This window comes from Pecten maximus, chromosome 15 (genome assembly GCF_902652985.1).
Source record: "Pecten maximus chromosome 15, xPecMax1.1, whole genome shotgun sequence".
Taxonomy (NCBI): domain Eukaryota; kingdom Metazoa; phylum Mollusca; class Bivalvia; order Pectinida; family Pectinidae; genus Pecten; species Pecten maximus.
Window position 1 is genome coordinate 9,554,929 of NC_047029.1, and position 25,911 is coordinate 9,580,839.

General features: G+C 36.4%; 3 protein-coding genes across 3 annotated transcripts; 1 reads left to right on the forward strand and 2 right to left on the reverse strand.

Annotated features, from left to right (window-relative positions):
• Window positions 1-3,843: 3,843 nt before the first annotated feature.
• Window positions 3,844-6,707, forward strand: LOC117344330 (sodium-dependent glucose transporter 1-like). The gene is made up of 3 exons (XM_033907057.1): window positions 3,844-4,061; window positions 5,085-5,370; window positions 5,547-6,707. Exons 1-3 carry the CDS (start codon window positions 3,855-3,857, stop codon window positions 6,659-6,661), a joined length of 1,608 nt encoding a protein of 535 aa, XP_033762948.1. The 5' UTR covers window positions 3,844-3,854; the 3' UTR covers window positions 6,662-6,707.
• A 103-nt stretch (window positions 6,708-6,810) lies between these two features.
• On the reverse strand, window positions 6,811-12,431 carry LOC117344162 (beta,beta-carotene 15,15'-dioxygenase-like). The gene is given in 3 exon segments (XM_033906816.1): window positions 6,811-9,130; window positions 9,132-9,707; window positions 12,348-12,431. Coding segments are annotated over 3 exon segments (1,506 nt in total). The 3' UTR covers window positions 6,811-8,284.
• Window positions 12,432-17,250: 4,819 nt separating this feature from the next.
• LOC117344163 (carotenoid isomerooxygenase-like) lies at window positions 17,251-24,040 on the reverse strand. Its single transcript, XM_033906817.1, has 3 exons — window positions 23,973-24,040; window positions 19,346-19,475; window positions 17,251-18,669 (listed from the first exon to the last, which is right to left on the reverse strand). The coding sequence occupies exons 1-3, from the start codon at window positions 24,038-24,040 to the stop codon at window positions 17,251-17,253; spliced, it is 1,617 nt and encodes a 538-aa protein (XP_033762708.1).
• Window positions 24,041-25,911: the final 1,871 nt, after the last annotated feature.

A 25,911-nucleotide genomic window follows, 5' to 3' on the forward strand; every position in this document is an offset into this window, starting at 1 on the left:
AACGTGATACCTAAGGCAAAAAATCCATGGTATGTGATTCGACCCATGGCCACACGACCAGTGTCGGTTTGTGTTTTTTGGGAAGTTGAGAAACGGGCCGGTCTGTGTTGTGGTTGTGTCCTTGGACAAAACCCAATTGCTCTGAGTGGTATTCAACGGGCCTCCCGCATGTTGTTCAGGGAGGTAGTCACCAACTACTACAAGGAGACCCCCACCTCAAAATGACCGTGGTTGTCTATGGAGCGATTAACCCCGCAAACAAATAATTGTACTGGGGTTACAAATGAAAGATATGAAGTCCATGACATTGTAATGAAGGGAAGCATTTTGTTTTCTTTTGTTATATATATTTTATTGTTTCGCCTTCAATTCCGAAAGCAGAGGGAGGGGCTGGATGCACAAGTCAAGCTTTCTATTACTTCTATCATACAGTAACCCCATTCAATGAGCTGAAGATTGATTGTGTTACATGGAGGTGAACCATTCCAGAAAGGAGTGTAATACAAACAAGTTTGCCAGGGGGCCAATCTCGTTCACCTGTATTAACAATATGACAGAACAAGCAGAGCACATTGATGACGTCGAAAAGTTAACATTTGAATTCGGTACTTTTTTTTAATAAATAATCTTTATTTATTAAAAAACAAAACAAAAAACAACAACAAACAAACAAACAAAACCAAAAAAAAACAAAACAAAAAGCTTCCGTTGCTTTTAAATTTTCGTTAAACTACCGAAGGTGAAATCATGACAATGATGGAATTTCTGGTCAGCGACATCCTTGCTGTGTTTGGTGAACAGATATAACGGATTATTGACATATCATGAAAACAAATTGACCCTTTAATGACCGACCTGGTTTGCAGAAATGGTAACAGAAATCTTTCAATTTCATCTGTAGGTGTATTGATGTTGCGATGTCTTAAAAACAAAGAAGACATTTTTTGACCATATCAATCGGATATACCATATAGAACCTGGAATCAAATACAAGAACATATTCAACGTCCAACATTACCAGCAGTTGTTTTTCTTGTTTCTACACAACAAAAACACTGCATACCATTTAGTTTAACAATATTTTATTCAATATTCAATTGTCCCTGTCCCTGTTATTACGACTTCCATAACATATGTCTATTTATGGAAAAAAATCGTGTTTTAATGGTCGACATCATGATATTATTAGGAAATATTTCCTTGTGCGATAATAGGTCGGGAATATAAAACGCCAATTCTTCTGGAACGTCTGGTCCTGCCCCCTAGTATTTCTATGTAAATCTATATTCTGTTCATGTTTTGCCCTCGTTTTGTGTTTTAATTCCATTTGCATGTCGTTATTCTTTGTTGTTTTAATACCCAATCTTTATTTTACCTCCCATTATACAGAATATTGTTCCCCTCATTCAAATATTATTCTGATCAAGTTACATCAAAGTCCATTTACGCATTCTGGACAAGTAGCAGTAGAGAGACGGATGGACAGAAAGAGTATGCTGCACCATGGTACACCGGTCCTCTGACCATTTTTTTAACGGAATTAAAATATTCTTATGGCCTATTATGACGGACTACAGACTGTATGACAGGGACCAGAGAATTTTTTACAATCTATATCTAATTAGATAGTAATTTTCATTAATTTTGACGGGTTGGATTAAAATTTGTTAAACATGACATCCATGACAGGTCCCTGTGATAATATATGTACGTAAATCAGAATATCTAACCCACGGTCCATATGTCTTATGTGTATCAGGATCTAAGATTCAGATCTAGCATATGGATTGTACTAAAGATAACCAGATATAAGAACAATTCAATAAAATAGCTAGAGTAAGATACAGTAAAGTCAAAATTAAAATGCGTTATACAGCTGTACCGTCCTTCCAGGACTTGTCGGTGATGTTAGGGACATCATACAGCTGTTCCGTCTCTCAAGACTTGTCAGTGATGTTAGGGACATCATACAGCTGTTCCGTCCCCTAAAGACTTATCAGTGATGTTAGGGACATCAAACAACTGTTCCGTCCCTCTAGGACTCGTCAGTGGTACTAGGGATATCATACAGTTGTTTCGTCCTTCAAGCACTCGTCAGTGATGTGAGAGGCATCATACAGCTGTTTCGTCCTTCTAGGACCCATCAGTGATGTTAGGGACATCGTACAGTTGTTCCGTCCTTCTCGGACTCGTCAGTGGTGTTAGGGACATCATACAGCTGTTCCGTCCTTCTAGGACTCGTCAGTGATGTAAGGGACATTGTACAGTTGTTCCGTCCCTCTAGGACTCGTCAGTGATGTAAGGGACATCATACAGTGGTTCCATCCCTCTATGACTCATCGTGATGTTAGGTACATCATACGGTACTAGTTCGTCCTTCTAGGACTCGTCAGTGATGTTAGGGACATCATACAGTTGTTACGTCCCTTACGTCCTTGATGCCAAGGGCCTACAGTATTGATATGATAAGAGATGTATCAAGCCTCTGTGGACCATAAGACAGAGGTCAATAAACTTGTGAGTGCGATTGATAATGTCTATGAATGTAAATAAGGAATTACTTATCTGGGTCAACATGACTGAGTTGTCGACATGTCTAATGTTATACACTATTATTCATATACACACTCTTGACCTGGTGGGCCGCACTGAGTAGTAAGGTAAGTCATTTCTATGTCAAGAAAAACACCCTGTTATCCTGGAAAGTGTATCATATATTACATGAGAAAATTGTCTGTGATGTATGGCTAACACAAAATAATTCGGTGACAAATTCTGTTAAAAAAATGTTAAACTGTTTTATTTACCGTGTTTATGACATTTTCGTTGACGATGCATTTTAATCAGGGTAACATACATACTTACCGAGAGATATATCTACTGTATGATATGGCGTTAGAGAACTCGGTCTTAAGGTATATCCGAAATCTGTAACACAGTGTAAACCGCCACAATTGGGAGCACGGCTCCGAAGCATCACGAATGAGACAGAGATGAGAAATCATGTTGATATTGTTCCTATAAGGTATCATTTGTAGCAAATACTTATACCAAGGAACCCAAGATGTATAAGGTATCTCTACACGTTATCAGATTGAAAGTATGTTTTGGGGGTCTTGCACATTTGCTAGATCTTGGAAATTACCAAACGGGTATGGTAGAAATGGTAATAGCTGCATTGCTTTTAAACAGGCAAAATGCTTGAAATGTGAGAATGATCAAAAATTCATTTTAAAACACGCTACTCCTATCAACGTTGATATAGTAGGAGTAGGGGCCAATATTTTTTCTATCAGTACTAACCAGAAACAGACGTCACGGTACTGCACTTAGCATAGTGTTAAAACCATAGAGTGATCATATCTTCTAAATGGACTTTGAGGACATTAATACGAAAATTGGATATGGAAATATAAAATTTTGCAACGAAATTATAACCACGACATGACTTCTTACCCATACCATTAACCAACATAAATCTCTCGAAACCTCATTTAACATCGTAACTTCAGACATTTAACAAAAATTCAACGTCGAGCAATTTCCAAGCTTTAATAAAGGAATGTCTTTGAGACAATTCAACTATCCGATGTCACCTTTAACGGGTAATTGATCGTGAACCTGTTTAGCTGCAGCGAGTGAATTATTTTGTTCTCTATAGAAAACGATTCTATTGGCAAATACGGGCATTTATGCAATGCTGTTTCACTTATGAGTTTGATCGACTACTGTATAATCCAGTTTGAACGTTACACATAACAGTAATGTTATGACGTTTTTTCGTTGTTTTTTGTTTTGTTTTTTGTTTTTTTATGTCACAATCCGAATGTGTTTCTTCATCACTGTACAGCACAATGACAACAAAGCATAAAGCTGACGAAACATCTCACGTAGATGAGGGCATACCTCTCCATGAAATCCCTGATGTAGCCTCTCCCGTCTTTTCTGAAGATGGAACAGAAACAGGGGACCAATCCTTCTTCCATGAAGTTCGATTGAACAAGACCACAAGATTCAACTTCCTCCTCAGTGTGTGTCTGTCCTTGGTCTACTTCATTCTGGTAAGAACCTCGCAAGTTAGATGTTATAATACTCTTTTTAATGTAAGTCTCCACTCTAACTATTTATTTAATTATTTATTTATTTATTATTTATTTGTTGCAATCCATTAATTCATTAAATTTTTAAAGGCGGCTGGCGTCTTCTGTTACCTAGGTGTTATTTATCACTTTCTTTATTTATAACCTTGTTTCTACAACAATAGGTTGGTGTTTTTCAACTCCCAAGGCATACAATCATCTTGTTTATTATTTGTTATGATTTGTAATAAACGTGTGTTCTTTTCACAATATCACATGGGAATGTAGGGGTATGACCTAAATTGAAATGCCGCTAATCAATATGCAAAACTGACAATTTCGGAAATGTATTGAAATATATTACAATTTATTGCAAATCATAACAAATAATAATAAGAAAGTTTATTATTTTTAAAACAATAGATTGATAGAAATCTATCTACATGTATCTATATATAAATCTAAGATATGACAAAACCAACTAGGAACTACTTGTGCGTTATCATTTCCGAGACCCTGTCAAGCAGCATTCAAGTATTAGCCAATCAAAACGCATTGAACCACGTGATTAAAAAATAGTCCCGGTCCAAGGTCACCGTTTCAACCAATCAAAAACGCATTTAGGGTTTAGTCCACGTGTGGTATAAATTGAATGTTAGTTAACAGTCGTAATGTTTAATCTATGCCTTTGGAATTGAATAACACCAACCTAATGCGTTAGAAATACTATTCGTTGGTCATGTGTGCGACTCAAAAGTCACATTTGAATGTTGAACTATTATATTGGCGGTTTTAGTCTGCACGCGCGACTGTATAAACGTATACTGCATATCGATAAAGCATTGAACCCTCTTTCCATGTCAATTATACGAGGGTTGGTGAATTGAAATTGTAATTATAACATTGGAAAAACTTATCCGGCGTACGATTTCCATAGTGGTCCCATTTCAACATTACACTTGTCCTTCTCTTGATTCGTCTGTTATGTTTTTATTTTTTATAAAGGGCTGGTCGAAATCACAGATAGGACCTGCATTTTTAGATCTAATGATAATATCCGGAGTAAATTTAGAGATGGGATCTTGGTTCATGACGTCATATTTCTTCGGTCGTTTGATTGGGTCAACCGTTGGCGGCCATCTGTACACAAAAATGAATCACCATCTCGTGTTTGTAGCTTCACTATTACTAAATGGACTTGTGCTGGCTGTTATTCCGTGGTGTGCGTATTACGAACTGATGGTCGCGACACATGTCCTGAATGGTATTTTGGAAGGAGGAATGAATCTCAGTAAGTATAGAATAGTTATAGGAAGGGTCAATGAAACATAATCTGCCCATGTCGAGCTTCGAACTAACTACCTGACACTCTTAAGGCAAACACCCTACCATTAGCTAAAGGGAAATAATTCTCAGTAGTCAATACTTTTTGTATTAATCATGGTTAATGTTCCCTTTTTCGTTTAGCATTGACGTCAAAAGCAGTGTCAGTTTGGGGATCGACACCCAGGGGGCGCTCATACATCCAGATAATGTATGCCGTTTTCGCCATTTCTGGTATTCTAGCTCCAATGGCGACTGCACCCTTTCTGCTATCCAATTCATCAAGGGAACCTAATTCGACATCATGGACAAGTAGATCAAATTCTTCAATGGAACTTTATATGACGTCGTGGACACATGTGTCAAATTCATCAGAGAAACCTAACATGACGTCATCGACAAGTAGATCAAATTTACCAAGCGAACCTCATATGACGCTGTGGATAAATCGAACTACATCTAAAATTGATGACGTTTCCACGAACAACATAATTGAACACAACGATACTTCAAGAAAAGTTATATTTCCAGCTGAAAATACCTCTAAACTTTATGTTGCATATTCTATTTCAGCATCTTTAACTTTGTTATCCGCGGTTCCATTTGTCGTTCTATTTTTAAAATCAAAAAGAGGTGTTGTTACGAATTTGAAAAATGTTAAACATGACTATTTTGGGAATATCAGTTTAATGATCAAACGACTACAGTTAGTGAACATAGGGTTATTTTCAGTAGTATTCGGAGTGATCGGTCAATCCCTTGGTAATTTTATAACAGTGTTCTGTGTTCAGTATCTTAACTGGACCAAAGTAGCCGGTGCAATGATGACGTCATTCTATGTTTTCGCCACTCTGGTTGGAAATATAGCCGGGATATTTCTCGTGCGACTTCTCAAGCCAGACACTATATTACTGTTATCAACAATAACTTATACTATAGGGTTTGTCGGTCTTAGTGTCAGTGCCTACTTCTATGAAGACGCCGGTATCTGGGTATCGGTTTGTGTTATCGGTGTGCCGTTCGGTATGGTGTGGCCAACCTTTATAAGTTGGACTAACGCTAACTTTATACCTGTATCAGGATATATAACCAGCTATTTACTCGTGACTGCCCATATCGCTACCATGCTACATCCTCTTATCATCAGCTATCTCATGGAGGAGGTGTCGCCCCTGTGGTTCTGCTATCTTTGCACTGTTGAAGGCTGTATCAGTATTTTCTGTACTTTGATGATGGTGATATATACAAAGTTTTCCTAGATTTGATTTGGTTTTGTGTTGTTTTATGGTTCACGGACAATTATCCACTTAGAACCAAACGACACTAGAAAAATTGACACATAAAGGAAATACGTCAAGCAAACGAAAATTTGAAGGTAAACTTATAAAAATCATATCGTATCACATCATATCTTAATTATGCCGTTTATTGCATGAAATCAAATATATGTGCAACATATACAGAAATTGCATTACATGTAAGTAACTATTTAAGAACGGTAAGCCCTGTTCCGAAATGAAAGGAGGAGTATAAATTTTCCTAAACTTGATTACACTGTCTATGATATCGCATGATACATTTTATGTATTCCCGAAGTTTTACCGATATCTCGGCCCGAAAGAAAGTCTTTCAAATTGTCCCATCTTATCCTTAGGGTCGAGATTTTTCTATAATCACAGGAATGATTGGTTAATTCTGATAGTTATAGTAAAACCTGCGTTAACAAACTTATGACACATCTGCGTGGAATATATGACAAACATGTAACATTATCCTATGGCGATTTGTTAACACTACATGACGTAAATTAGGTATAAATAAACTTTATTTCGGAACAAGTTAAATCAAATTATATTAAGTGGGGTACCCGGGGAAAACCCGCATGGTCGGCCAGGTGGCCCCGTACCTTTCCACGGCCGACCTTTGTGATATTTGATGATTTTGGGTAGCTTACAAATTCTTGTTCTTTTGTGATTATTTTAAGGAAAGTAGTGTCGGACGCTCCGGTCTGAATGCTGCATGATTTGGTTGAGAGAGATTACCTTATCTGTGATATTATTGTCGGAATCGTTTCTTCTATGAAGCACGCCAGAATATCGTCATCAGTATCGGGTTTTATGGCGAGACATCTTAGTATTGATTCCGGCATGGTGCTTCACATTGAAACTTGTGCCAAATAGCCTTGTCGAACCCATAATTGTTCTCGTCTGTTAAATCACATCAACGAGGAAATCTTTTGATCACTACAGATGGAAATATCAATTCTCGTAATCCATCCCCCCAACGAGAAGAAAAAGCTTCCAATGCCTTCTTCTCCTACACAGGCAATATTTCTTCACGTGAATTTCACGTGAAATTTCTTTTTGTTTCATGTGAAATTCATGTGAAATTCACAACATTTCACGTGAATTTCACTTTTTTTGCCCTTTATTCACGTGAAAAATTTCACGTGAATTTCACGTGAAGGAATATTGCCTGTGTAAATGGTCGTATTAAGAATGTGGGGAGATGCTAACCAGTTTTGCTTTGTCTTTGGTACTACATTCATTGTAAAAGATCTTTGTGACAAATTTACAACACATTTTTGTCCCCATGTTACTGTAAACGAACTGATTTTGGCGCATTCAAATTTTGGCGCATTTCTAAATTATAACATTAGTGCAATGGAATATCACATTGATAATGTGCGCAATAACAATTTATCGTAATGCTTCAAGGGCGAAAGGCCCTAAAATTAGATTACTGCTAAAATGTCAGGAACTATCATCTCCTCCGGGTTAATATTACTAATTATAACTACATTGTATATACAAATGCTGCCCGACGTGTGATACAGCTATAACAGCCAATTCAAGAATCTTGATGAATATTGTCCATTGTTTTTAGTCAATGACAGGGAAAAATCGGCCGTGAAATGTTAACGGAACCCTTGTAGGAAGATAAGCAATGCTGAAGGTTGTCATGGAAACGGCATCAATAATGGCAAGATAACTGGCATTCTTCTCCCCATCCAGAACGGGTACCAATAGGTAGCCATCGTCTTCGCTACGGTTGATGTTGTTGTGATTTGTCGGAAATGGAACAAACCAGGTTTCTGCCGGATAATGATTTGGAATGAACCATACTCGGTCTTTTCCATTGCCACAAAGATCTTTCTTAACGATAGCAGACTGACTATACTGTCTATTGTCCCATTTTGGAACCAAGCCGTAAACGTAACAGTATTTCTGCGAGCGGTAGTTCTCGTTGATTACGGGCATGTCAAGATTTGCCGGGGAAGGATATTTGACAGACTTGTGAACACTTTTGACTGCTACTTTGCTCCTGTCCAAGTCAATAACATAGCGCTTTAAAACCGAGTGAGGATTCAGCTTGTTCCTTTCAGTGCTGTTCAGTAGTGTGTCAATATTCATACGGAAGATGAACGATGGGTCGGAATATGTAGGTATGTCCACTATAATCTTATTTCCTTTCTTCTCGAAGGCGTTAATTTGATGTAAGTAGAATATCGGTGGGACAGTGAATGTTTGGATGGACCCAGATTTAATCTCAATGACGTATATTGTCATATTCTTCTTGGCACCATGCCATTTCAGTCCTTTTGAAATCGAACCTGATACTGCTAGTGGAAGTATATCGACAAACAGCGGTGGACTGAAAAATATCACATACTTAGGCGTAACTGAAAACGTATGCATGTAAGATATCTCGTCTGGCTGGCACGGACCATTGCGCAACAACTTCTCGGTCTGCCGACGACTTTATCCTGATAAGTGAAACCCGATGAGAAATTCCAGGAGCAATAGCTTGACTTACCAAAAACGTAAAGAGATTGGAAGTGCCGTATTCTGGAAGTGGATGAGAAGTAGACATGACATTCTTGAAAATGTAACTGCTTACACCACCAGTCGATGGAACTCTGGGAAATTCATATCCAATTGTTTCAAGAGACACTGGGTCGATTTCATAATTGTCCCAAACATCGTTCAATGCTACAAAACTGCCCCGCTTATTTTCTTCGGATGGCAAGTTGTAAATGTTTACATTCATGTTGCCCCCGCCTCTCCACACAGCTAATAATACCTGTACGTAGCTAAAGCGTGGTTCGGTAGGTCCGAACATTATATAAGGTGATATGTCGTTATGGGAGACCGACTTCTTATAAAACCCAGTTTTGAGGAATTTAGTAGAGAAGTGTACGGAACCGTTTCCTTCAAAATGCCATTTATAGAGCTTTCCAAAACCGTCAAACAAGTGGGTAAGTCGGCGATTCCCAACCTCAAATTGTCCGGGTCCATTTCTTATCTAGATGAAAACGAAAACAAACGAATTATTATGGTGATTTTACATCTATTGTGAAGTTTGGTAAGGAACGTCGTCGGCAAAGTATACACTTATTGTCACGAAAACGCATTAAATGAAACCTGCGATATCAAATTAACACAAACAATGAAACAAAACATACAGGTAGCTACAGTTTTGAGTAGTATGCATCAAACATTGTCCGGGCTCTATCTCCTACACTGCTTATCAAAGGAACTTAATATTTTGGTCATTGGCTCATTTAAAGTCATTCAGGTCGATGCGTCATGCACCAAAAGTAGATCGCTTTGATCTACATTTCGACCTTTGACTACACCAAAACTACAAATAAATTAATTGTCCTGATCTACTGGTTTTTTTTTCACTTGAACTTGGGTTCACTTGCGTTAAACTTCTGATATCGCTTACTAATATGAATGATATTTCTGAATTCAAGTACAGTACACTAATACCACCAACTGAAATTTGAAGGCGATGGGTCTGTCAAAAAAATAGTGTGCAGAATTAGTTCCAAAACAAATTCATTATTTGTACATTCTTTGCAAATAATTTCACATCTGGTGGGGGACTGTAATTCACCGAAATATCTTGTATATATGATGCTTCTCTATCGTACACTAAATAGAAAATAATATCTGGTGAATGAATCAGTTATGATATGTTGGGACTCGATGGATTTCGAAACTGATCATAACACATGTAGATGAACTACAACATTTGGTACTTACGTGTATATATCGTAGCAAATTAATGAATTAGTATATTTAGCGACGTGATGATATTTGAAGACTTCATAAATTGAAACTTCTATTCTGCTTCTTTTTGGCTTTAGTAATAGTATTGTAGATTGATTTAAAACTTTACATCATAATGTCCAATCAGCTATAAATCAGGTTGGAAATATATCTTCTTTCGTTGATATTAGGAGGGGCTGTCGACAGGGAACCGATCGCCCCATATCTGTTTATACTTTGTGCAGAGATTTTGGCGGTGAAATTGAGAAATAATGAAAATATAACAGGTATTCATGTTGCCTTATAAATTGCCCTATCTTACTATCATAGTATGCCGATGACAACTCCCTTATACTTGACGGATTAGAGAAATCACTAAAGGAATCAGTAAAAGAACTTAATGAATTTGCAAAAAAAATCTGGATTAAAAATGAATAGTGATAAAACTCAGGTAATATGGATTGGTAGCAAGAAGTTTAGTGAGGATTCTTTTTTAACAAAATTTGTGTTGTTAGGAATTGAATTTAATGTGAATCTTCACGAAATACCGAAATTCAACTTTGACAAAAAACTCATTAGACTAAAATCTTTAAAATTTGGACCAGAAAATCATTCACACCTATCGGAAAAATTACTATTTTGACTATTTATGGAATGGGAAACCAGACAAAGTCAAAAGAGCAATTATTGTTAAAATAATATGCAGGGGTAAATTTCATAAAATGCCTTTCTGTGTTACAACAAATACAAAACCATAGTGTTTCAGTTTAAAGTAATTCACCATATCCTAACAACTAACTCAATTCTTTATAAGATAGGACTTGAATAATGAGTAGTATGCTCTATTTTAGAATGTTACATCCGATATATGTTTGTTTATGTATGTGTGTGTGTGAGTGAGTATGCAAATAAAACAGACACACATATATATATCATACAGAATATGTGTACATGTTGGGGAGTATCAACCTATATATCATAGGATGTGTGTAAATGTATGCGATTATGCAAATGAGATATATGCTTATAAAAGGGTGTGAGTATGCAAGTAAGATATGTATATTTCATACATGATGTGTGTACATGTTGGCGATTATGGAAATAAGAAATCTATATAACAGGATGTGTGTAATTGTATGCAGCATGCAAATGATATATATGTGCGAATTTCTTATAATGTTTCTGTATGTATATGCGAGCATGCAAATGAGTAAAGAAGTATTTGTCTTTCATGTACTTTGCACTTATGAAAAGCCTGAATAAAAAGATAATTATCGAAAAAAAAAACTTTTACTGGATACATGAATTTAGTGATTTGATAAATGTCTCTATTTGTAGAAACGATGAATTATAATGTGTGGTGAGTAATTGCTATTGCTGGAGGCTAGATAAATATCGATATTTGGTGCACATGTGATTAGCGATATGGTGGGATAGGCGAATTACGCTATTTTGTACACACAGATGATTAGCGATATGGTGGGATAGGCGAATTACGCTATTTTGTACACACAGAAGATTAGCGATATGATGGGCGGGACAAATTACGATATTTGGTGGCTTTGGACGATGTCTGCGTAATAGATGATTACGTTTACTTAGGAAAGGCGTCCCTATGTATTTTTTGATTTTGCTAAATTACCTGGTCATTGTTTTGCTAAATGAACTGGTCATTGGTTTGCATGAAACAAAATAATGAAATAAAGCTTATTTTAATGTTTTGCAGTACATTGTACATAATTTAACATAAATCTATCAAATGCCATCAATGAATAATGTAGAAGGGCCTACATATTAACTTGGGGTATTTATATCGTACAACGGGATTTACCAACGATGTTAACACATACAATATGACATTATATTATTGGATGTCAATCATACTTACCAGAGTCCCGTTGATCCATCGAGGTATCGGTTTGTCAAAGTGAATGAGCACATTCTCCAGTTCTTTTGTGTTAGTACGAAACATGTTTTCGAATCCTATATCCTGTACATGTGTTTCATCTTTGTCATTCAGAGTTCTGCGGAGACACGACTCTATACCAGTCCAACATAACGTAGCGAATAAAAGACAATGAAACAGTAGGAGGGACATTTTTCTATTGTAGTTATATGCACCTAAGTTGTTTTGTCACATTTCAATTCTCCTAATAATGTTTCTCCCTCTCAGCTATATGTTAACGTTTAAACATTTCGACCTGGCTGATCTTGTGTCTGGAGTTTGTTGTACTGGTGATTTATACACGATTTATCCCTCTACTATCTGAAGATGTGTACGATAAGGCATTGGGAAGGTCCATTGCCGTCCACCAATCGCGAGGCAGCGGATATAACATATTTGGTCACAAAAGTTTGCACAAAATAAAAACCCATCTACCTCATAAAAGCTGTTTACTTCAAGTGTGTATTACCACTATCGATTGGAAGATATAAATTTGCATGGCGACCATTGGAAACGTAGAAAGCTGATAAGACCATGCGTTCCGGAATGGTATTCGTCCTTATCCTTATCGACGATAACCGTCATGCAAATCTGAATTACATGTAAGACACATTTTCGAAACTACATCGGTGACAACGGAACCACGAGGCATACAAAGCTTCGAATCAGGCTAATTTTCTAGAAACTTGTAAGTGTATTATGATTTGAAGGTTAACCGTTGCCTAGGGTATCTCCTGCGTGAGGGCAGTAATGCTTTCTTTCCACTGGTTGCGATAAATAAATCTCTAAAGAATGTTATTGGCTGATCTCTGCTTGATGTTCAGCTTAAAATTGGCCGGTCAGGACTCCGTTGTTAGTTAAAGGTGACCGGGCGGAGTTTCAAGCTAACGTGTACACATATATCATTTTAGTGTTATCACACACAAAAAAGTGACTTCTAGTGGCACCGTCATTCTTAAACCCCGTATTGACTTTATGGTGTTAATAGGTCAAACAAAACAATATCAAATCAAACCATAAATCTGGATTAAAGTACATCATATGATTAAATAGAAATAAACTTTTCAAAAATGTGGTTTAAAATTGGCATGGTATTTTACTTAAGAAATAATTAACGATGATTCGTGTATTATTGCAGGATATACAACGAGGACGAGGATATTTTGCAATTAAATTAAAAGGCCTGAGTTGTTAATTAAAATTGCAAAATATCCGAGTCCGAGTTGTATATCCTGCAACAATACACGAGTCAAAGTTGATTATTTCTATTTTACCATGTACTGTTCAGTTCTGAGATCGACCTCTTTCTAATAGAAAAACAGCAAAGAAACCCCGGGAAAACCTTATTTCTTGAGTATTGTATTATTTGTTGATGAAATATACAGGCAATACAGTACTACGATCAAGAGCATCTATCATATGGCATTGATTTTGAAAATTTAAAAAAAAAAAAAGAAAAAAGAAAAAGAAAAAAAAGGGGGGCCTCCGTAGGATTCGAACTCGCGTCGTGATAAAAATATAATGAAAGACTAACCCATTAGCCCACTCGGCTATAGTAACCTTTTATGAAATGGGTGAATATTAGATATTTAAAATTGTGATAGCCGTGACTCACGACCGTGTATTATTGACACGAGCGTGGGTTATTGGAAAATAATACATGGTTTTAAACCAATCAAAACCGGCGTTACATAGCAAACATGGTAGAATGTATATTTTCACACACTGTAAACTTATCATGATATCTCTACTGTATTTTGATCTGTTACACTGATAGCCCAATGGCCTAAAGTTTTTGATAAAACTTGAAACTTGACACGTGTCTCTCTTCTTAGACATCGAACGAGTTAAAGAGACTGGCAATTATGTTCTTAGAAACAGAACAATTTTAACAAAGGTGTCAACAAATAATAAAAGTGACTACATGTTAAGCGGAAACGGACTGTGCTGAACGCCGGTGACCAGATAGCTCAAATTGTTATAGTTTCCGTTTAGAGTTCGGAGGTCCCGGGCTCGAGTCTCGGTCTGGTCGTTGCATTAGCTATTGTGGTGTTGAGTGTGAAATATGGCTAATCCACCAACTTTCAGAAATACAATATTTGACTGAATACACCAAATATCGTTATCGATAAGACAGTGATGGTGATCGATATCAATAATGATGATGATCGATATCGACAGTGATGATGATCGTTATCGACTGTGATGGCGATCGATATCGACAGTGATAATGATCGATATCAACAGTGATTGCGAACCTTACACTCTAATCTTTTGACATAGTTGAGCGTAAGTCTGAAAGCTGCCATTACAGTCCATTCAAAGTGCTCCTCGAATTGAAATAGTCCGTAAAAAACAAATAATTTTCAAATCGTTAAAATGCTTTTTTTGAACGACGTATCCAATCATATTTAATTGAATAACATTAATATATTTTGATACAGGAAAAAAAAACAACTCCAAATTAGATTTATATGCATTTTGTTTTTATTTTCATAGTTCCAGTTATTTCTACAGAAAATTGGTATTTACTCATAACTGTAAACCCTGAATATAGAATAACCTACGGCGCCCGAGAACAACAATTAGACGTATCAAAATTTGATTCAGGTTGAAAAACTGATAAATATTATCAACGAGGCTAATTGGCTAGCTTCAAATGAGTTCGTGTTTACTAGGCTTTGATGGTAATTAACTAGGCTGTTAAATGAACAAAACTCTACGGAATCTAGTATGGTCAGTGCTATCACAATCCGAATTAGGTACACAGTTCGGAGCCCTGACCGATAAATGAAAACATTGATAGATCTTCAAAACATTCCTGTTTTTATATATGTTCTGATATGCTAACTTTGATTATGATGTTGGTGTTGTCGTTGAGTTAAAGCCATAATGTAATGGGATATCATTTCCGGTATACTTTAAGTGTACTAATTTCTCTGGGCATCTCATTTTCGCGCTTTTCTCTTTAAAAAAATCCTCCACGAAAGTGACCCGGGCGTGTTAATTCATCATTCCGTCGTGTGCTGAGATTTGAGTCGCCATAATCAATTTACGACAATACATTTGTGTAATATTTAATTTCTTTTGATTTTATTTCAAACAATTGGCAGGACCTATAATATATATTGTTGTATTCGTGTTTGGTTTAAATTGTCGTAATATGTAATAATACTTTGTACTCACGTGCTGTTTATATCACTGCAACCTTGTAAATACACCAAGGTCCATATACTCTGTGTTTACAATCACGGTAAAGGATGGTTTTCTATTTGTTAGGGGAAACAACAAGATGACTAAACAGATAAAAACACGAAAGCAATAGGCATTGTATATAGGTTGCAAAACGGTTTATTGAGAAAACAATGCAAAACGGTTTATTGAGAAAACAATGTAAACGGTTTATTGAGAAAACAATGCAAAACAAAACGGTTTATTGAGAAAACAATGCAAAACGTTTTATTGAGAAAACAATGCAAAACGGTTTTTTAAGAAAACTTTGTCATTTTTAGAATTCGTGATAGGACTGAAACACAGATGTAGATTTTTAATAATTATCAAGGTATACTCAATCATATGGTAGTTGTTTGTTTTATGATATTAATATTATTTGCATGGTGTTCATTGTATAGCGTAAGTATTTCTTATGCTAAAAATGTGTAGTTACTTGCAACCCTGAAGCGTCCTAAATACTAACAAGGCTGCTAACCTTTATCATAACGATATCATTTATTTTCTATGGTGGCTAATTTCGGCCATGTCTATAACAGAATCAACACTGACCGGCGATGTTTTGAGAAACTCCAAGGAAGTGCTTTGCCTGTTATGTTTGTAAATTGCAGGGAAGGATATGTTCATAGCAATACCGACGTCCGTCACAGCTGGCCAACTCAGGGTTATCAGATAGGAAGATAACTTATCACATCCTTATTCTCAATGTCTCAGAATGATAGCGCTATTTTGAAGTTGACCACATCCAAAACTTAGTTAATGAAGCTGGATTTCGATGATATCAAACTAGCAATGTGACAATGACGATTTGCAATTGTTTCGCGTGTGTCTATACTATTTCATTAGTGCGCCATTTTATCGCCATTTCAGCAGTTGATGAATTTAAATAATTATTAATTTAGAAATGATAAACGTAACTGCTTCCTATAGGTGCATCACACTTGATAGGGTGACGCAGTGGTAACACATTTGCCTTTCACCTATAACTAGTACGCGACTGAGTTTCCGCCTACAATAGGACCTCTCACGCGCAACCGTTAGGGCGAACATGAGTTGAAATACAATATAAGTTGTTTCGTAATTGTTGTGAAATAAATAAAGGGCATAGTTATAGAGTTGTGTGTCATTAGGTGAACAATGGAGTGGAACGTGCAATTATCATGAATGAAAATAAGTGACATAGATATTAAGTAGTCTTGTAAAGTCACATTAATTACCAAACTGTACAAAATCTTTAAGGTTCGCGAATGTCTACAATATCCTTCTATCTTATATACATAGTCCAATCTGTGTGTAATGTCATGAAAATGCTTGGCTTCCTCAGTGAAAAAAATTCTTTATAATCACGTCTACTGGACCCATTTGAGCAATTTCCTTGAATTCTTTTCCTTCACCATGGTACATAAATCTCAACACCGTTACTCGAGCCTTTTTCGAACAACGTCACAAAGCTATTGGAAGCCTTGAAAAGTAAAATCTCAGAATGAGAGTCTACAACCAATCATAGCTCTGCCTGGTGTCTTTGTGTTTTCGCAACACGGTTCGTGTCAATGATGTCATGAAATCGACAACAGAATAGTTTCGTGTTGTACGGTAATAAAGTTGTATGATTCTTTCATTTAACAGTTGGAAAGAAACGACCGTGAAAGGTTTCGGGAACTCGCGTTGGTAAGTCCGCTGTGTGAGAGGTTGTCATGGAAACGGCATCAATGATGGCAAGATAGCTCACATTCTTCTCACCATCCAGAACGGGCACCAACAAATAACCGTCATCTTCGTTAAGTTTAGAATGGTTATTGGCTGGGAATGGAATAAACCACATTTCCGCCGGGTAATGATTGGGATAAAACCACATCCGATCTTTCCCATTGTCACAAAGATCTTTTTTAACCAGAGCAAAATGGCTATAATTGATATCGTCACACTTACTGACCAAACCATACACGTAGCAGTAGTTCCGAGATCGGTAGTTCTCGTTGATTATCGGCATGTCAAACTTTGTTGCACAAGGATATTTAACAGATTCCGGAAATGGTTTCACACTTACCTGCGTTATGTTCAAATTAATCCCGTATCGTGTTAAAACCGGATGTGGATTTAGTTTGTTCCTTTCGCTACGATTTAACAATGTTTCCAGTTTTAAATCAAAGATGATTGAAGCGTCGAAGTATGTTGGTACGTCAATTACAATCTCCTTAGTCCACGTCTCGAAGGCGTTTATGTGATGCAAATAGAATACCGGTGGAACGTGAAACGTTCGGATGATTCCAGACTTGATCTCTATGACATATATTGTCATATTCCTTCGAGCGCCATTCCATTTGAAACTTTTTGAAATAGATCCTGATGTCAGAAAAGATTTAATATCGAGAAATAGTGGCGGACTAAAAAATATCACGTAGTTTGGAGTAACTGAAAATGAATGCATGAACGAAACTTCGTCTGGATCCACAGACCATTGCGCGACAACCTCCCGTTCAGTCGTCGATTTAATCCGGATAAGCGAAATCCTATGTTTAACTCCAGGAATAATAGCAAGACTGTATAAGTACGTAAAATGATGAGGCGTGCCGTATTCCGGAAGTGGATGAGCCGTCGACATAACATTCTTGAAGATGAAACTGTTTATACCGCCGGTAGAAGGGACTTCAGGATGCAGATTTCCAATCGTCCTAAGGGATACGGGGTCGATTTCATAGTTATCCCAAACATCATTCAATGTCACGAAGCTGCCTTGTTTATTTCCTTCGGAAGGAAAGCGGTAAATGTTCACATTCATGTTGTCCATTCCCCGCCATAACGCTAATAACATTAGGAGATGGTTAAATCGTGGCTCTGTAGATCCGAACAGCAAATATGGAGAAATGTCATTCTGTGAGATAGACTTCTTATAAAAGCTAGATTTGATGAATTTAGTAGAGAAAAGTACCGTACCGTTTCCTTTAAACTGCCAACTGTAGAGTTTTCCATACCCGTCAAACATGTGGCAAACACTCCGATTACCGACCTCGAACTGCGCAGGTCCATTTCTGATCTGTTTGAAAGAAAAAGCGGTTGTAAAATACTACAATCAATCTAATTAAAATCTAGATGGTCATTCTCAGTACGTTACATGAACATCTAACAACATCCCATAAGGGGTCACGTTGGGGTGACCTTTTGGATTAGCCAATCAGATGCCTACTTCCAGAATCTTTAAAGTGAATTTTATATGCACGAATATTAGCATGACTAGAGTGCATAGCTTGCATGATCTGTCGATTTGTTTCAAGTCATTTCGTCCCAGAAAGCATATAGTACATGTATATACATGCTGTACCGAAATGCTTTGCTTCAGATGCATAATGTGACGAAATGGTTTGCTTCGATGCCATCGAAAAATTGACGATTCGCCCTGAAAGTGAAATGCACATAGCTCAAAGGTCATCAGAACGTGACCCCTAATGGGATGTCGTTAGATGTTCATGTAACGTAGTGAGAAATACCATCGAGATCTTAATTAGATTGTACTGCAATATACAAACATTTAAAAAAAAAATTGTCGGAAAGTAAGATGAAATGGCCATCATTAATACTTACTTTCGCTATTTATGAAACAATCTAGACTACTTATTCTAGAGAGTCATTAGGCATTGCTATCAGTTTGTATTGTTTTACAGCCATACACTAAGAATTACCCTATGCTGTTGGATATATATAATTTTACTTACCAATATCCCGTTGATCCATCGAGGTATCGGTTTGTCAAAGTGGATGGGGACATTCTCCAGTTCTTTTGTGTTAGTACGAAACATGTTCTCGAATCCCTTATCCTGTATCCCGTTCTCGTCAGTCCGAGTTCTGCGGAGGCATAAGTCTACACCAGTCCAGCATATTGTGGTGATTAGGAGAATGTAGAAAATAGATGGCGACATTTTAAATTATTTTGGTAAATGATGAATCATGTTTTCCCGCAACAGCATCAAAGGGTAATAGTTTGTGATGTGGGTTTTCACAATTATTTCAATTAAAAACATTTAAAGATTAATCAACCTTCACGGAGGAATCCATCAAATTACACAGTATTAAAACACTTTGTATCCATATAGCAGTAAATGTCACAAAATGTTTTCTGGCATTTACTGCAACTACATTGTTGTTGTTGTTGTTGTTGTTGTTGTAAACATATCTACCGAGATATGTCTAATTGTCCCGACCTACAATAGTTCGCGAAATATCTTTTCGAAATATCTATATTATATCTATGCTAATATCCTATAATTTTCGTTAGATCCATCGTGAAATGCTGTCGCTTGTGATGCCTGCGACTCGTGTACATTGAATATCTCGATGACTGAGTGAATGAACAGATCTTGATATATTGACAAGAGTACATGCAGTTATTATCAGAGACAGCTGGAGACACCTGCTTCAGATACACATAACGACTCGTTTATAATAGCCCCGAGCTTCTACATGTAGCGATCGTTACGAATTACGTCACTTTCCCACACACAGCTTTAAAAATGTAAATGCATGGAGTTAAGGTTATTGTCGCCGCGTATGCAGCATCTTCCTTTGAGAGGTCTCGACAGACCTTCATACTGTCAACTTGATTTGTAGTAATTCATTACAGGTATATAACACTAACTCGAAATTCCCTTTACAACTTTAAACGCATGACGAAATGTCAGAAAAAATACCTGTACCAAGGTCCCTGGTATTTCCCGCCGTAAATGTCATCAAAAACCTTCTCATCTATCTGTCTGGCGGCAGTGAAAAAAACCCAGTAAAACACTGAATGTCGAGGATGAACCAGACGCGCCGCTTGACAAAGGGTTTCAAGTGATGCAGGTTGATGAAAACCATGGGAAAGTTTTCTAGTTGACATCGTGGTCCCAATGGAAAATATACTCCTTATGCGATATGAAGTTAGACATACTATAATTCGATGCTCGTTGCTATAACTGTAATTTTCATTACATTCAAATACTTTGAAGACGTTTTTTTGTTTTTATTTTGTATGTTATTAAGCACATTGCGATAATCTGTTGCTGCTGCTGAAGATGATAAAATTGTGAGTTTTATTGAGGGTGAATCAGGATGATGATGATGATGCATGTTGATTGATGATGATGATGGTGAGGATAATGGTGATTGAATGATGATGATGATTATGATGATGATGATGATGATGATAATTGAATGATGATGATGATGATGATTGTGATGATGATGATGATGATGATGATGATGGTGATTGAATGATGATGATTATGATGATGATGATGGTGAGGATGATGATGAGTAGGATGATGATGATGATGATGATGATGATGATGATGATGATGATGATGATGGTGATTATGATGATGATTATGATGATGATGATGGTGAGGATGATGGTGATTGAATGATGATGATGATTATGATGATGATGATGATGATGATGATGATGATGGTGATTGAATGATGATGATGATGATGATTATGATGATGATGAGGATGATGGTGAGGATGATGGTGAGGATGATGGTGATTGAATGATGATGATGATTATGATGATGGTGATGATGATGGTGAGGATGATGATGATGATGATGGTGATGAGGATGATGATGATGATGACGATTGATGTTTGATGATGATTGGTGATGATGGTGGTGGTGAGAACGAGGATGATTATTGCAGATGAGGATGATGACTATTGATGATGATTTGATGATGTGATGCTGATGATGATTTGATGATGATGATGATTGGATGGTGATGCTGATGATAAGGATGAGGAAGAGGATGATATGATGAGGATGATGAGGATGAAGATGAGTGTGAGTAGTGAGGATAATTGTTAAAAGATTATGGCAGTAGTGTGCAGGTGATATATTAAAATTATTGACTGTTAATGATATATGTGTTTTGGAAAATAAGAAAATTATAAAAAAAAAAAAAAAAAAAAATACTTTGAAGACGTTATCAATCCTGGATTTGATCTATATTTACTTTGTAGTGTAGTTGATAAAACGAGAGACGCTTAGCCTTCCGGAACGTATCATCCTTGTATGCTTTCAAGAGTTTTCCTGTAAATTGATATTTTGTGTACATATTGCACACTTTTTATGTTGACGATTAAGAATTCGTTTCCATGTAGATATTTTTCTGTGTTTTTTTTTATCGTAAGAAATTATGTTAACGTCAAATTAACTATTGTTTACTTATTTAAACTTCTTTTTTTGTTAAAGCGACTATAACAGTAGATTCCATACAATTCAAACGGCGATTTATTCTTATAAATTGTGATATATGTTAAGTTATAGTGATACAGGCGTCTATACCAGTAAACATGTTCTGTTAAAATATATATTTGGGTTTTTAAAATCACTTTTACCTTTGATTGATATTTGTAAACAATGCTTCACGAAGAGAGCTAATCACGTGGGTGCGCGTGAGGACTCAAGGCCGCGGTCTGATTACGAGAGTTAACATACACATTCTTGTAGGACCTATCACACTGTAATGTTAACGTTTTGCACTGGTATAGATATTTGAAAACATGGTTGCGGACATTTTCCATTTTCGTAATTCTGGGAAAGTCTGAGTTTTATGAGTATTATATTCCGCCAGATAACATTTACCAACAGTGATTTTAACAGTTTAATTCGCTTTAAATGTGTATAACGTAGTAGTAAGAAAACATAATCTAATCGGTTGAATCCTCTTCGCTTACTAAGGAATACTCTTTAAAAAATTAAATAAAAAACATAAAAACAAAAACTAAAATTAATCGTATTGAACCTTGGCTAGCGAACATGCACTTGTACATGATACAACTGTGTACGTTTTTGCCCGTCTGCAAGGAAAACCCATGTTTTTCAGATGGCGTGACGTCACCAATATTCTCTTTTTAATGTTATACTTTTAAAGATACAACGATTGCTCTAAAAGGTGAACTTAATTTATATTAAAGTTTATCCAGTAGCGGTTGAAAGAAAATGCATAAATGTATTTCACATTGGAATTAACGGAACTGGCGAGACAACATATATTCCATGTGGTATCCATACTAAACTCAATACACAATTATTTCGATTCACCCAGACGACCTGTTTGCTGTTAACAACTAATCACAGCAGGTTTACAAGGCCTTAGATTAATAGAATCTTACATGGGCCTGTTCGATCGACATGGATACCTCAACCCGAGTGTAGACGTTTGGCTGGCTAGCCTACGGTCAGTATCAGGTAACTAGATTGATAGCCAGCAATAATGATCGATTCTAGTACAAATACCACATGTACCACTATCAATCATGAATGTAAATAAAAAAAAAACAAAAAAAACACACAACTTTTCAGGTACAAATGACAAATAACTTTACTTGTTTTACTATCATTTACATTCAATCCATCGGAATATAACAATATATGGTTCTTGTAATGTGTATTACATGCATTTATAAGGTTCGAGATATTGTTTTAAATGTTGTTGCATCACTGTTTTATAGAAGAATGTAGCTGTATATGATATCTTATTTTTGGTAGCAAAATTAGCGCAGAATTTACTTATTTGTTAATGTGTATTCATCCCTGCTCAGCTGCTGTATCAAACAAAGTGTACATTGTCCAGCCTTCCTATATGATATTTTAAAAACACAAATCAAAGATTGCTTTTATCATTGATAACCCCTCCGTATGATTCAAAGTACAGTATCGCAAATCTCCCAATAAGTTTGACTATTTAGGAATCTCCTTTCCTATATCTTAGCATTTATCCTCACGCTGCCATCTTTATTATTTCATTTATTTGGACTCCGCTATATTGATAAATAAATGTTTTACTTGTTTAATATTTGTGAAAAAAACATACACTGACACACCCTCGTTTTGCTACGAGCAGTAGAATTCGAGTGATTTGTGGACGGTCCAGGAGTGTTTTAACTTATTAATATTCATAATGTCGGCAATGCTTGCTATGTGGTCTTCGTCGGCTAGTCGGACAAGTAGGCATGTTTTGGTAAAATGCTGACAGATAATATACAAGAAGATTGTATCAGTTTTATCCTAAATTGTCTGATCTGTAATTGATTCAGAATGTCATATCAAAGCTGCAGCCCTTGCATTGCGTAAGGAACGACAACTCTGAGTAGACTGACCATTGATGCACCGGAAGTCAGCAATATTAAGATTGAGTAGAGAGAGAATAAAAACCACAATATTTTTTCTTCACATGTTAGTTTTATGATACCTGTTCAACGAGTATTGCTACTGTTAGATCTAAATCGAATGTTCGTCTGCTATCCCAATGGGATAGATTTTCGGGACACATCGGAATTCGACCATCATATAAGTGTGAACGTACCTGTAATGTTTGCCTGTCTCCTGTGAACGGACAGCTCCGACTTCCTTTTCATAAGAAGGTTGTGCCATTACGTTTCGACTTCCTCGACCGAGTGGCTGACAGTTAAGAGCATTGATAGCAGTTGCGATCTTCCTCTCCTCTCGAATTTCTTTTGTGATGGGTTGTGATTCCAGATACAAACTTTGACCTCATCACGTCTTTGTTTTCCTCCACGAGCTTCGTGAATACGACATCCGCCGGCTGACCAGTTTGGTTTCTGTTTTTACACGGCGTCTCTCCTGTTTCTTACGCCATTTTCGCCTAGTTTATGACGGAAGCAGACGACCGAGCACGTGCTTTCATCCACGTGCAATTGTTTGTAAACAGAAAGAACGGGAATTGGTATGTCACGTCATCAGCAACAAGCATTTTTAGAAGGTTGCGATATGCTTTACAAAGAACAACTTATTATGGCGCTTTAGATAATTATGCAAAAAACATAAAACAACTTGCTTTCTAAAGCAGATTTAAGTGTACTTAAGTATGAACTTAAGAAAATCCTTAGGTTAGTTTACGAATACGAGTCCAGGATTTCCTTATTTGCCTAAAGCAGTTGTTTCGTTACATATATCATTGACTCCTCACCAAGAGAGCGGAGAAATTCAAAATACACTTTCATTTTTTTCACATTAAATATCATGGTACAGAATGTCTAAATGTACTTCAGTCTTTTTTGATTAAAATTCAATGATTGGTAAGAAGTTGATGCAGGTAGATATCGAATAAAGAGTTGTTAAATTCAAAGTTAATTAAAAAAAGGGGTATGATGTACGCATAGCACCATGCACGGAGAGGGGAAGTAACTCGTACAATATGTGTTGTTTATCAGAAAAATAAAGTCCGGAAACAGAATTACTATTCGAAAATTACAAATTACAAACCGGAAGTTTACATGCACACATGAAAGCACATGTGTAACAGGAAAGGTAAACATTCCATTTTAGTTATAATATGATTCGCTTTATAGACGAATTACAGTGTGTAATATGAATTCACGTAATCTTGGAGAAAAAGTTCTCAATTGACAGTCAGTAGAGGACATGTACTCGATTGTTAATTCCGTGTACACCTACATGAGCAGTAGTGACCTATACGTACCTCGCTGACACTGTCAGTCAGGAACTGGAGCAGGGGCAAAACTGGCTATGTAGTACGTACATGTACACCAGCTCTCTGTCTATAGCCATTGTTTTCCATTTATTTGTCATATCTTCTATATCCCACAGCAAAATAGAGTATTATTTTATTCTGTTGATTATTTGGTCGCCTGGGTTCCAATCCTATTTACTGTATTAGACATTTTATTTGTCTAGTTTGGGACCAATGGAAACTTGCTTGTTTGGTGCGTACAATATATATTTGTTATTACTTAACCAGTAGTTAAATATACAATTTGTATATCAAATTTTATTTACCTACCTATACCATACCCATCTACGAACCTACTTACTACCTACCTACCTAGCTGGTAGCTATCTAAGGGAACAAACATTTTAATGCAACGTGTAGCCTTATTGGATGAGAAGGTTAGATGTATAATTTAGCTGCCTAAACGTTATACACCTAACTACATACCTACCCAACGAATATGATATATTCGTTGGGTAGGGGTGTAGGTAGGTGTGTTATGTTTAATGCTAGCCCTATTGGATGAAGAATGAATTTATTAAACTTTTAACGTGTCCTGTATATGTTCTAAACTAAATGAAAATAAGCCTGCACACTTAAATTGCGTCAAGAAAGTTTCAACTTAATTATTTTTTTAAATGCAACATTTGTTGTCACTGTACTTTAAAGATAACACGGATGATTTTTTTTCTTTCTAACCTAAACATTTGCATTCGTCAGTTTCTTGTCATTAGTAGTTTATGACGACCCGACCCCAGTTCATCAACATACA

Coding starts and splice junctions, on each gene's coding strand:
- LOC117344330 (XM_033907057.1), top strand. CDS start 3,855: ATGACAACAAAGCATAAAGCTGACGAAACATCTCACGTAGATGAGGGC. Junction 4,062..5,084: donor CCTTGGTCTACTTCATTCTG/GTAAGAACCTCG, acceptor TTTTTTATAAAG/GGCTGGTCGAAATCACAGAT. Junction 5,371..5,546: donor GGAAGGAGGAATGAATCTCA/GTAAGTATAGAA, acceptor TTTTTCGTTTAG/CATTGACGTCAAAAGCAGTG.
- LOC117344163 (XM_033906817.1), bottom strand. CDS start 24,040: ATGGCACAACCTTCTTATGAAAAGGAAGTCGGAGCTGTCCGTTCACAG. Junction 19,476..23,972: donor GAGACAGGCAAACATTACAG/GTACGTTCACAC, acceptor ATGCCTCCGCAG/AACTCGGACTGACGAGAACG. Junction 18,670..19,345: donor GATGGATCAACGGGATATTG/GTAAGTAAAATT, acceptor TCTTTCAAACAG/ATCAGAAATGGACCTGCGCA.